Source organism: Phalacrocorax aristotelis, chromosome 4, assembly GCF_949628215.1.
Source record: "Phalacrocorax aristotelis chromosome 4, bGulAri2.1, whole genome shotgun sequence".
Taxonomy (NCBI): Eukaryota; Metazoa; Chordata; class Aves; order Suliformes; family Phalacrocoracidae; genus Phalacrocorax; species Phalacrocorax aristotelis.
Window position 1 is genome coordinate 55,342,127 of NC_134279.1, and position 13,694 is coordinate 55,355,820.

Here is a 13,694-nt window from a genome sequence, read left to right on the forward strand (position 1 = left end):
GATGTGTATGAAGAATAACCTTGATCAAATCTCATGCCTCTTATGTGTTGACATCAATTTAGGTGTCCCATTACTGTATTTGAATTGGGAGAGTAAAGAGATATTTCAGTTAACTGCTAAATATGCTTAATGTTCTTAAAAATGTGCTAGATTGAATTCCATTGCAGAAAATTACACATTTCTATGCTACATCTTTTTTTTTAACCTTGTATTTTTTTCTCTGGACAAGAAGGGAGAGATTTCTCTGCTTTGTGATGTGTACTCTTCTTAACTGTTAACTTGTTAGGTTGATTCATAGACAGTACCACAGATGAGGTTTGACTGAGAAGTAAATAAAGAAGTCTGTTACCAAGGTATTCTGATACCCCAACTGTAAGACTCGGTATGAGAATGTGGAAGGCTTTAAAAAAAAAAAAAAAGGTCCCAATTGTTCATCCGCTTTTCCTAGCAGTATTGCAATAGGCCTCCACATGCACTGTGATGGGCACTACTGAAGATTATCTACATTTTGATTCTTTCACCACAGACTGACAACTAAATGGCTTGCAATGGCTTTTGGAAAGGGTCAGCTTTGGCCAAAGATTTGAGTGTGCAGAAAACACAGGGCAGAATTGGCTTGACGTCTCAACTAAAAAAATTAAAATTTTTAGGATGTATTCTTTCTATTAATCTTGTTGGGTTTTATCATTGGTAAACAAAAATTCTGGCATTCAGGAAGCTGAGATTATAAAGTGGAGTGAGTTAACTTTTTTGATATTGAGGAGGTTCTAAAAGGAAGGAGAGAGTCTGTAAGCAGGGTTAACCAGTATCAATCCATTCATCCATTCCCTCCAGCTGCTCAACTCCATGGTAAATCAACTTATGCCGAAAAACATTGACTCTTCTTCGTGCAGTCCCCCAAAACAAGATTAAATTTGAGAAGATTAATAATGTATTGTTTTCTCAGAAGAGCATAAAATCCTAAACAGATCTGTTTGCTTGGATTTGGTCACTGCATTTCTTGAAAATTATTGCAGGAAAAAAATGGTCCATTGGTCAAAAGATCAAAGAAAAATGAGTGGAATAAAATGCTTTCTACAAAAGGAGTGTCTGTTCCTAGAAGTAAGATCTGGAAAAATTAATCAAATTAAATAAAAGGCAAGTTAAAAGTGATGTGAAGGGAACTGAAAAAAATAGAAATGGGTAGGGTCCGACTGCTGAATATTTTTCAACCTATAAGAACAAAGGAGAATTTTCTTCGAAATGGTAGGAGAAAGTCCAAATTATTATAGGTTTAGAAAATCTGATCTAAAAGATGCAGTTAAATGAGTGCTGAGTCTAGAAACAAGAGAAGACATCATCGCTTTCAAAGAGGTAAAAGTGAGCTTCCGTGAGAAAATAAAGAAATTGTTCACCATGCTCACTGAGGTTAAACCAGGAAGCAATGGATTTAAATACATCAGGAGAGCTATAGGTCAGATATAAGGAAAATAATAATACCTTTGTATGAAAACGAGTGATAAGGAAGTATATGAAATCATGCTAGCTGAAGAGTTTTTAAGAACAGCTTAGACACACACCTGTTAAGTGTGATGCATGTTTCTGTTCGTAGGAAGCAGTGAAAAGGATGTTGAGGTTCCTAATCCCATCCTGCCTAGTTAACGTTCCACAGGATTTTTCTATTATGCATTTTGTCTTTGTGCTTTTGAAGCATTTGACATTGGGTATTTTGAAAGACAGGATATTAATTTAGATGGACTGAACTAATTTTGTGTGGTGAGTCCTGTGTTTCTATGGTAAAACAAACAAACAAACAAACAAAAGGCAGCAGGAGGACTATATTGGTGCCTTTTTCCAGGTGTGGTACAAGCTCTAACTGACAATACCCTCAAGACTAGGTTGATCCTGTGCTTTGATTTTTTTTACCCCAAACTTTTAATTTTATTGAATTCCCTGGGAAGTTCTTCGCTCTTTTGTTTGCAGGTTTAAATATTTCGTCCTTCTGAAACCGCATGGTTTCTGAGGTAGCATCATCAGAAGAGGTAGCATTTCACTGGTACAAAATGTATTTGGCTTTTTCCTGAAGGAGGGCATTTAGTGCTTCTTAAAAAAGGTTCTCTGCCATCCCTTACAGAGGGGAGGATATTTGTAAGTAGTTATATTTGGCTGGTACGTTATAACTAAGGTAATAGTCTGCATACAGTAACTTTATGTTTCAACAGTAGCAACATATCTTTTGATATATATTTTTCTTCATGTAAAGAAACCTGATTCACTGCTTTTTCCTTTTCTTCATCTTTAACTTTGGCTAGGGTTATTAACTTCCAAAACCTGGGAATTTTAAAGACTTACTCAGTTACTTTGTGCAATTCCACTTTGTCTCCTCAGAACATTATGTGTACAGTCCAAGGAACGCTGTGAGTCTGTGCTTGGGATTGTAGGTCTGCAGTGGCCAGAAGATACTGACTGCACTCAGTTTCCAGATGAGAACTCAGACAACCAAACTTGTCTAACACCAGATGAAGATGTGGAAGGTAACTCCTATAAAGACATATAACAGGAAATTAATATTTAATTAGGTTCCCAAAGTCACTGATTTTTTTTCCCCATACCTCCTATTTAAATTACACCATTTAAACTGTGGGAATTACTCGAAACTGGGTTTCAGGAAATTTGGATACCTACAATTTGCAGATAAGGGGAAGTTCTCATAAGAAATCTATCTGAAGGAAGGGTCAATTACCCTCAATCTGTGAAAGTCAGCATTTGAGATGTGTTGCTAACATCACACCTACTGCTTCCTTGTGTTTATACTTCACTTTGTTACCTATTTAGGTGATATAATAATACTTTTCTAACCAGGAGGAAGAGTCTTGTCAGCTTAAAAAAGCTGAGCCCCACGACAGCTCTGAGAAAAATATTGTAATCTTAGTATCTTTGCCAGCTATTGTTTGCGCTTGGTTTTTGTTTGGGAAGTTTTGCAGAGAGTTGTGCCAAAGCAGCTTCAGTAGCAACTGACAAATCTATTTTTTTTAATTTCATCCATAATGTTATAATACTAATAATTATGGTTGTGAACATGGTACAAAAGAATTAAATTGCCTTAAATGTTTCTAGGTATTCTTTATATGTATGAAGAGAGAAGCTATGCAGCTTTTCCATCTGTAGTGGTCATTGGATGTGAAGTCTGTGGAGATTCTGACTTGCATTTTCTTTTTCTTGACAAAACACCAGTAAAGTAGCTGGGAAAGTAGTGAGATGGTGTGTGGTACAGCACCTGCAATATGCTGATCATGTTCGGTTCTCACTCCTCCCCTCCCACTCACCCACACAGTGATGATGGTCTTTCCGCAGTCTTGATCTTGCTCAGAGAAAGCAATAGGCGAAAGCTAGTTAGTCTATAGTTCTTTTAGTGAAGATGCGTTGCTGTGGATATAGTGAAGGAATTGTGAAAAACCAGCGAAGCATATATAGCAGTTAGTACTATTTCTTCAAGCAAATCCCATGTGCGCATATATCACTGTGAGGATATCATAAAGATGTGTTATACCATAGTAATGAAATCCTCTGCTGTGGGACTCTTGAGAGACAAGGAGATAATTTCCCTCTACAGCAGCGGGCTGAGGGAAATGAATTGTCCGTTGTTACACAGCAGTGCATAGGAAAGGAAGAGTAAGATTTTGGCACAATAAGGTGAGTTAAAGAAAAATAATGTGATTTAATTTTCTCAGGTATCAAATATCTTTTAACCTTCCTCCCTGTGTTATTAGATCATTTGGCTTTGAAATGTAACATAGAATGTTTAACTTTTAAATATACTAGTGGATACAGAACTAGGGTGTTCCATTTCTAGAGATAAATGCCGTTCATTTATAAAATTATAATTCGAAAAAATTCTCACTTTGAGAGACTCTGCCTAGCAAGCTGATTCACTGCTTATTGATCACCTTAGCACTGAAATAGCTATTCCTGGAAAAATCAATGTAAAGGAGGGATTTTTAGTATTCTTTTAGAAACAGTGTAACTAATTAAGGGCTCTTATCAGAGTTGTTTCGGGTTCACTTGCTGCTAGAATTTTGTGTTGATTCAATGCCAGATCTCTACTGACTACCAGTATTGGTTAGAAAGTCTTCCCTGGGAAGTTTAAAATATTATACCAATATTTCTGAAAAAAAACCCAAACCAAACCACAGGTAACAAAAGAAATTAAGCTTCTGAGAGCATTTACAATGTTTGTGATTACACAATACAGGTGATTTTCCAACCTAAGATGTAATTGACACAGTTATTACAATGGGCTGAATTGCTTCATTTCTCTTCCAGTCAGCACTGAATCCAAGAATACTGCTGGCAAAGACAGTATCAGTGTAAACTTAGTTATTTTCATAATGAGTTATTCTTGAATGTTGGCAGTATAGTTCACATACCTTTTATCATTAGAATGCTATTTTTTAAGGCTCTCGAGTTCATTGATGATATTTTTGGTACAACTGTTTGATCCTGTTGAATCCTAAAATTTGCCCAAGGAACTGCATGGTATAAAACATCTGAGAGATTTTGCAGGAAGGAAAAAAAAAGGCAACATACAATGGAGGTTGTATATCAAAGTCAGTGACATGTACAGTGTGAAAAAATGGGTGGGTTTTTCAAAGCTATCTAAATAAAGCTTTCTCTAAATGCTATTCGGTAAGATGAGGCAAAAGTGATGTAAGGGTTAATTAGTGGACATTTATAGGTGGCTTTATTAATTCAAATAGCCACACAATTGCCAAAATGCTTTTTTTTTTTTTATCCCAGGGATCTGTTATACTAATTTCAACACACCTGGTGACCTATTTCTGCTTCACGCACACCACAACACTGGGAAAAGTAGCTAGAAAATCCATGCCCACAATCTAAACATTGTACGCTAGTTATTTGGCAAAGCTTTGAAATTTGACAGAGGGTAGCACGTGAGGGAGAGCTCTGGAAAATATTGCTCCGCCCTGTTCACAGTGCAGTTGTTAAGAGCCTTGCCTGCTACAGAGCTCCAGTTTAGTATCGCACAAGCTTTCTATTCGTGTCATTTACCCTTCCGAAACAGTCACAGTGATAAATAAGTAAGTACCCCTGTGATGATTAAGCTTGCAGCTTATGGAGTCTTGTTTCTCCCTGTTCCTTGTCATTGACAGAATGCTCACCCAGTCACTTCAAGTGCCGTTCTGGGAGGTGTGTCCTGGCATCCAGAAGATGTGATGGTCAAGCTGACTGTGAGGACGATAGTGATGAGGACAGCTGCGGTAAATGAATTCGTTGAGTTGGATCTTTTGAATGGATTACTATTTAGTTGAAGCATTAGAAAATTAGTTTTGTTCTTCCTTCAGTTATTTGAACCATAGCATGACAGTTCAGAGGATAAGGCCCTTTTTCTGTAAGAAAAATATGTTTGAAAGTGGGGTGTGTGTGTGGTGTTAAGACTAGTGGCAGTAAAAATACTTTAGCAAGCATCCTGCTCGATTAATTGTCAACACAATTTATGATATTTGATTGTTTAGATTCTGCTAACTATATTCCAGGATGTTTGAGTATTCCTTCAGTAATCGAGATAAAATGCTGCAGATTTAATACTTTTGATATTGCTGGAGGTTCTACTGAGCTAAAACATGACTTCCGGGCAGTTTAAATCTTGAATTCATAAATATAGTTTTAAATTTATACATGGTAATATTGTCATTATGATTTATTGACAAAAGATCTGTATTGCTGAAGTGGATTCTGTACTGCAAGGGTCAATAACTACATATTTTCTCAGACTGGTCAACCTCAAGCTGTAGGTACAAGGATAAGTGGTAACCACGGTATTTATTCTCCAGTTTATTTCTGAGTTTACTTACAGTAGAGGTGCTCTTGACTTCTAACTTAAGGGGATGTATTGAGCTTGAGAATAACCAACAAATCTCTTGGTCGCTATTTATCCTTGTATGCGCTGTCAGGAGAATTTTGAGAAGGAAAAGAGACTTTATACTATTTCTTTATGTGACTAAGGTGTAGCCTCCATGGAATTCTGCATGCTGGTCTGTCATCCCTAGGGGCAAAGAGAATAAGTATAAATCACTAAGGATTTATGGAAGGTGTGAATATGAGTAAAGGATTGGAAAACATTCCGGCAGAGTAGGGCTAAGGTGCACGACCTGTTTGTTTTAACAGAGACCAGGTTAACATGGAAGCACAGTTTATGTGAGCAGCAAAACTGTGGCAATAAAAGACTTTCTACTCAGCTACACAAAAATAAAATAAGATCCAACACGTGAAAGCTTGAAGCTAGGATAAAATTCAAGCTTGTCAGCTCTATAAAATACTTCTTTTTTAAGAGCAGGTTTTTTTCTGATTGGAGTAACCTGGGGGTTATTTATCGCTAAAGCATGATGTATTCTCAATCTCTGGGAGTTTTCAAATCACACTTGTACTCTTTTTCCTCTTTCTGCCCCATTCCCCTCCCCCTGCAAAATGAAAGCAAAAATAAAAAGATATGCTCACTGAAATGGCTTTTAATACTAGGTCATTCTCTTGTTTGGATTATAAAGGAAAGGCAGAGCTGATGATCACAGTGACTCTTTCAGAGTTTGTCGTCTCCACCTTGGAATCAATTGTCTCAGTTGTCCTCCATGCCAAATATTCTTTGTTGCCACCTGTTCCTTAACTCCTTACAACACTAATTGCAATGTGTCTTTTAGGATAATTTCATTCTCCTAGACGTTAACATATGAAATATTGCTCTAATACACAACATTCATTTCTCGAGTGGATTTCACTCTGTCTCCATAGTCTAGACAGAATGTCACTAGCAATCAGCAGAATTCTTATCAGTTTCTATAAATATGGAAGACTGTATCTGCTAGGAAATTACTGCTGTCAGAGTGACATTACATTGACCATGGGTAATACTGTTACTGAAAAACAAAAAGTCCTTGTAGAGCTGCAGAAGTAACTGTCTGACTCATTCATATTCCACGTGTGCAGGACAAAATCAAAACTTGATGATCTTTCCCTGTGTAAATGGCTAGCTCACATTTTATTAGATTTATCCTTTGAAATGATTTTATACCATTAAATAACAGCATTTAAATTACAAACCTTGTATTTGAAATGCTTAAATAACAGGCATGGAACAACTTCACAGTGCAGGGAGGATGAGGCTGGAAAAGACTAGCTACAGCTTTTGGATGCTCAGGCTACTCTGGCCAAAAATGTAAGGTAGAACAGCCCAAAGGGACTAAGGTATATTCTGCCCATGCAGAGTAGAGCTGTATTCAGCACCCACTGCCGCCTCCTGTTAGGAATCCGTGTCATACTTTCATGTGATTGTTGTGAGAGGAAATCCCACCCATCCAATTGTAGTGAAATCCTAAGACTTTAAGTGCCATTTAAACCAAGATTTATGGAGAAAATTTGGCACATATTTCTGAATGTGACAGTTCTGAGTGCATTTCAGTAGCATGTGAGGAAGTTTGTAGTATTAAATACGCTTGATTGTAATTGATCATATTAATTTACTGGCTGCTGAACAATGCCTCTGGCAGAGAGCAGAAGAGGGTCCCGGAAGAGTACTAAAGAAATTGAAGACATAATATTCAAACCCAGTATTGTCCTTCACTATTTTCTGCAATCCAAGTTCTGACTGTAGTATTTTAGATGAGAGAAAAATGAGGAAGTCTTAATGTTAATGACTTAATAATAGTTGCATGGGGAATATACGTGTGATTAACAAATGGTAACTTGCTTCGTATTTGTGAATCCCTATCTCTTGCCAAAACATATGTTTGAGATGGGGATAATGTAAATATGGACAAATTTTCCAACCTCCATTTTCACTTCCATTTCATTGTCTGGAAATTGAAAATGTATGTCACAAAAATGTTTAGAGAAGAAATATAAATACACAAAATGTTAGATGGCTTCTACTGACAAAGCAGTATATTTGAACACTAAATTCAGTAAGTAGTGAATTTTTCTTGGGGAATTGTCTCTATATTTGCCTATATTGTACTCAAAGATAAATTTTGGAGAGTCATGGAACACTTCACAGTGTAACACTATAGTGTGTGGTGAAGGGGAAAAGCAAACATGAATTTAATTAATTGTAAACGCACTAAAAATTGCAAGGTTCATACATTATATATTTTTAATCTTTTTTATTTCATTTTCATATCAAGTTGCTAACATGACTGACATTCTTTGTTCTTTATTAGAGTAAAGGTTTTGTTTGGTTTCAATTAATTTTTCATTAATAGTTATCACAAATATTATCAAGAAGAAGAAATGGTGATACCCAAGAAAGTTCTTTGGTCATCTGGAAATAGTTTCACAGGTTAAAAGCTATTTATTTCTCCATGCTGTAACATTTATTTACATGGCTTTTTCAATCTAAACAAAATCAAGCACTCCATACATCCAGTTACAGTTAAAATGTGAGATTTTTCCAGTAATCATAAGAGCTAGTAGTGATTCTCTGTTTCATGTTCGTAAAATAATTGCTTGTGAAATAACACTTCTTGGAAACAATGTATCTGCTTAGTAACTTACTGCTGATACGCTGGCGTAGTTCCAGGTCCGGGCAAACAGAGGTGCCGCTTCAAATGCAGTTTGTGAGCTTATACCTCAACTGTTTGCCTGTGGGGACATCAGGGCTGTCACCTGAATTTGAACTTGGATTGAAATGAAAACTAGTATTATCATCTATAGAACAGGCCAAACAAGGCCATCAAATCATCTGTTTCTGTCAGGAAAACACATTATTTTTGTATGGCTTCCTATAAAAACAGAACAGGACATCAGTATGTCGAAGTATTTAAACTGGCATCACAGTGAGGTGCTTTATTAGTTGATGGAAATTAATAGTGAAATAAAACAAGAGAAAACACTTTTCTAAAATGGACCTTGGGCCATTCTTAATTTCCTCCAGCTGACTAACAAGAATTTTACTATCAAAGCACTTTGACACAGTTTTATAAGTATTGCCCTTGAAACCAGAGAGGCTGGTTAGCAGGACTTTGAAAAGACAATAATGCAGCGTGCTCCCTGCATAATAATGAACCCTCTTGAAGATTCACACAGCCATTGGGTCTTTCTAATCTTTTCAAACTGGTTTGGTGTCAGATTATGGAACCACAAAAATTGTTTGTGGTCAATGCTTACAGCATCTCTCTACATTTCATTGTGATCTGCATTAGATTCTGTATCAGCCCTGCCAGAAAGAATTAAGTATTTCTCATTACTATTTAAAAAGTACTGAAGTATTATGAAATGTTAGATATTTTATACCCATTTATCAAGTGTGAACTGTGACAATTGTATTTCCATTTCTTTGTTAGTAACTATTCTTGGTACCTTTTAAAATTTATATTGCAAGTGAAAATATTTTGGGTGTTTCAGAATTATTAAGGAAGAAGAAAACAGTTGATTTGATATTGCATGCAAATGTTTCAAAACTGTGCTTCTCTGCCTCCAGGTTGCAGAGAAAGGGGTCTTTGGGAGTGTCCTTTGAAGAAGCTGTGCATCAAACACACTATGATCTGTGATGGTTTCCCAGACTGCCCTGACATGATGGACGAAAAGAACTGCTGTAAGGGCTTATGCAGTTTGTTAGTCCCACAAAGGGCTGATCACATTTTTGGGATCTTGGGGTGCAAAATATATGAAAGTAAAAAGGTTTTCTACAGGCAGAAAGGCTTAGTCTTTCCCTCAGTTTTTTTTTCAATTTTGCTATGGCACCAATTCATCTCTTTCCTCGTCTTGTGTCCTCTGTTGTTCACATCCTTGGATCCTTCCTCTCTCCTTGGTCACTCTGGTGCTCTCTCTTTTTCTCTCTCTCCCTCCTCCTTCTTGTGTCTTCGTGCTTCTTTTCTTTATTCCTTGTAGCTTCTTGACTCCATTTCTCAAAATTTTTTAACTTTGTTCGATATAGGTGTAGATACTCACTGCTCTCTTTTTGATTGCCACTTGATTTTCCTTCCGATCTATTCTTCAGTAAAGTTCATGTGCGTCCCTGCTTTATTTGATTTCTCTTCTGCTTGACATTTCTTAGATTCTGTCTCCCCACTTGGCTTCACAGGCTTCTACAATCCAGACTGTGATAAGTATCAGAGATACAAAACTTAGTATGGTACACTGGTGGTATAGGCATACTGTCCATGTGCACAGTGTGAGTTGGCTCAAAGTGCTGACAGTGGGCAGGGTCCCCCTAGTCCCCTGCAGGAGCTGCCCTGTGTTCCGTTTCCACTGTGCAGCTGACTAGTGGGATGGGAATAAGTGGAAGACCTGCGAATGGCAGCAGGTTTGCAGGCTCCCACGCTGCATGGGAAGCTGGGAGTGGGTGCTGTGAAATGTTAGTTTCACTTTCATTAACATATTAGTGGTACTCTAAACTCTTTTCTCTTGAGAAAACCTGGTGTTAGGGCGTGTCCCCAAGACAAGGAACTAGAAAAGACGTACTGGGTGACACTCAGCCACCACAAGAAAGAAGAGACGCTTGGTAAACTTGTTTGAAAGCTGAAATTTTAACACTCTGGGCAATCCTGGTATTTCAGCATTTTTTCTGGGACTGTAGGATATAATTTTACAATTTCAAAAATGTTGCTCCTGAGTCTCTGAACTTCTGTTGGAGGGACAGGATGGTAGGCACATTTTATGTGCTAGGTGGAACATATGAATACATTTGCCAAAATGATTGACAGCCTGCATATATCACTAGATCTAACTTTGTTCCTTTTGGGGAAGAGGCAGCTCACAGAATGTTTCTTAATCTGTCTTTCGTTGTGAAGATTATATCATTTGACTTCCAAGCACTCTGTGTGCTCTGATCTAAAAAAAGGAAGGTGGTATTGAAGTGATTTGCTAATGATCACACATTAAGATCATGGCAAAGAAAAGATTCTCCGAGGGCTTAGGTTAAGCTAGTCTATAATTATCAGCCAATATTTCCTTTCTGCTTTTGTTCAGGGCTTGAATATTCCGCAATGGCAGCAAAGTTTCTCTAGCTTAGGGCTTCTAGCTTTTGAAATATGTTCTCTCTGGAAGGCAGAGTTAGGGAGCTTTTTCTAGTTTTGCATGCTTTATTCCAGAGCCAGAAAGGTCAGAGTAGGTAGCACTGCCTGCTCTGTCTGTGTGGTTTTCACTGTGGAGTACATTTTTGGCACCAGTGTTGCAAATACATGCTTGGTTTGTGTGGCAGAATAGATGCTATACAACAGCCAGACATAGACACAACTGAATGCACCTTCCTTCCACTCATTCTCTCCCTCTCTGCCCTCCCCCAGCTCTCAAAATGACCTAATGATGGGGTTTGTAGAAGCTGGAAGACAAGTGTGTTAGTGAGGAGGGTACTGTAACACTACACACCTGCCTTTTGGGAGGGGGTTTGTTATGGTTGGCAGAAAGTTAAAAGTCACTTGCAAATGGAAGCTCTTGTGGTTCCTGCACGGGACAGAGATTCAGAATATCCCTATTTAATGCTTCCAGCTGGCAACCACCTGTGAACTGGAGCATGTCTATCTGTACACCAGTTCCCCATCTCTAAAGTGGAAATTAAAATAATTCCATGATTTTAAATAGCAAAGGAGGATCCAAAAGTGAACATAGAATTGCTGTGGATGAATGGAAATAGGTATGTATTACAGTAAAATATTCTTTTCAAAGAACATAAAGAAATACACAGGTTTGGAGCAGTCTTCTAAAAAGCATGGAACACAATATATTCACTTAAAGCTTGTGAGAGGCTTAGACAGGTTTCATGTGACAAGACCACAAATGATACTACTAAGTAATCACAGGTCGTGCCATTTCCAGACACCCTTCCTTCCCTTTGAGTTGCGACGCCCTCTGCAACTATGTGGCTGCCTCAGTGATGTCAATCCTGAGTTTTGTTGCAAATCTGTCTCTCTTGCTCCATAAGTCTGATCTGTGTCTACCTTCGCCCTCCTCCTCATTTTTTCAGTCTCAATATGAACTTCACATTGAGAATTTCTTTCTCAGAGTGAAACATGGTTTTGTCCTTGCAGCATTTTGTGAAGAGAGTGAACTTGAATGTGCCAACCATGAATGTGTGCCACGTGAGCTGTGGTGTGATGGGCAAGCAGACTGCAGTGACAGCTCAGATGAATGGGACTGTGGTAAGTTTCCGCCGTGGTGCACTCTGCCTGGAAGTGATGTTTGGTGATGGTAGTAATCGCTGGTGATTTGATTTAGAATACAATTGCAGTGGTGGAGAGATGCTCCCTTTATTACCAGAGGGAGATGGGATTGAGGTTGGGCAAGCACACAAGACAGTGGGCAAAAGAGAAAGGAAGGGCTCAGTATGAAGTGTCACAAGCAAAGAGATAAGAAAAGTGATGTGGCAGGGAACTTCTAAAATGTGTACATGGTGTGTAAAATATGGGAAGTGTTGTGGAAAGAAGAGAGAGTAGGAAGATGTTCAGATGTAGAATTCATTTGGGCAAAACTTCTAAGCCCTGATTCTGTACTTGTGAAAATCAGTGTGAAATTCCCACTGACTGCAATGGTGCAGGTTCAGAGCTTCTAAGAAGATAGTCCTACTAGGTCCCCTTTGCACTGGCTAAAGACATACAGAATGAAGTAACCTGCTGTTGATATCTATATTCAGATTAGGCCTCGTGCTGTTACATGTTTTTAAATTAGAACTCTCCAAGTATTATTCTTTAAATAAAAATAAAGGTGGTTTTAAAAAAAATTGTACTGAAAAGAAGCAGGTTGGAAAGTGGTAGTATGTCCTCTGAGATTTCACTGAGTTAACATGTATTTCTGTACATGACAGTCGTTCATATTACTAAGTTTTGAGATGTTTTGTATGTAATTTTAAATACAGAAGAAAGGTGTACCATGGCTTACAGAAGCAAATATTTTGTATTCATACTGAAGTAGATTGTATAAATATTTTAAAACTTTTAACATTATATGAACACTAATAAACAACATTCAATAAAATCTATGCAACAGAGGAGGACTGTTCTAGACTGCATGTCTGAAAAGGAGTAATCTAGGATTAATACATACCTTTCTCATGGGGAGAGAAGCAAAAGCCCCTTTGCCATATAAGAAAGATGCGTAATGACTGGCTATGTTAAGATTAGTACTGTCAAAGCAAAAGTCAGAGGAACAGTTTAACTAAAACCAGCATGTGTTTGGGGAAGAAATGCACACAGCCCAACATCTTTTAAGGGATCTTAGAAAGGAAGGGATGTAAATTTCCCTTTTGGGCCATTTTGAGGAGCTTTTTGTGTGTGATAAATGCAGTTCACACATTTTTATACATGGATTAAGAGACAAGCAATGATGTTTCTGGTAAACAATAGTTGTTTTTTCTTTCTTCAATTACACCCACATATTGTTATGACAGGAACAGTGCATATTACTGAGAGTCAAATGATGGTATCGCTCTTATGTCACTCAACATTCATCCCACAAATTACTTTAGTGATTTCAGTTGGACTATTTGTGGGGTAAAACATCATTTAACAAGATTAAGGCTTTCAGAAACCCATGTGAACCTGTGCTGGTGAGTCGAGTATTCTGGCTTATTCAAATACTCAAGATGCCTTTGTTGTTTAGTGTCTCATGTTGTTCAATGTTAGCAAGGTTCTGATAGCCATGGTTACCTGGCTTTTAAATTACATACCTGTTGGGCATATAAAATCAGCAAAAGTGGCAGCATCTTGGAAAAC

The 13,694-nt window shown here is 37.7% G+C and overlaps 1 protein-coding gene across 1 annotated transcript in view; it reads left to right on the forward strand.

The window, feature by feature from the left end:
* The window catches only part of CORIN (corin, serine peptidase), a 171,032-nt gene that overhangs the window by 126,203 nt on the left and 31,135 nt on the right, over positions 1-13,694 (forward strand). The window contains exons 12-15 of the mRNA XM_075091557.1: positions 2,368-2,513; positions 5,151-5,258; positions 9,467-9,580; positions 12,015-12,125. Of these exons, the coding sequence (XP_074947658.1) occupies positions 2,368-2,513; positions 5,151-5,258; positions 9,467-9,580; positions 12,015-12,125 (479 nt within the window). The remainder of the gene's footprint in view (positions 1-2,367; positions 2,514-5,150; positions 5,259-9,466; positions 9,581-12,014; positions 12,126-13,694) is intronic.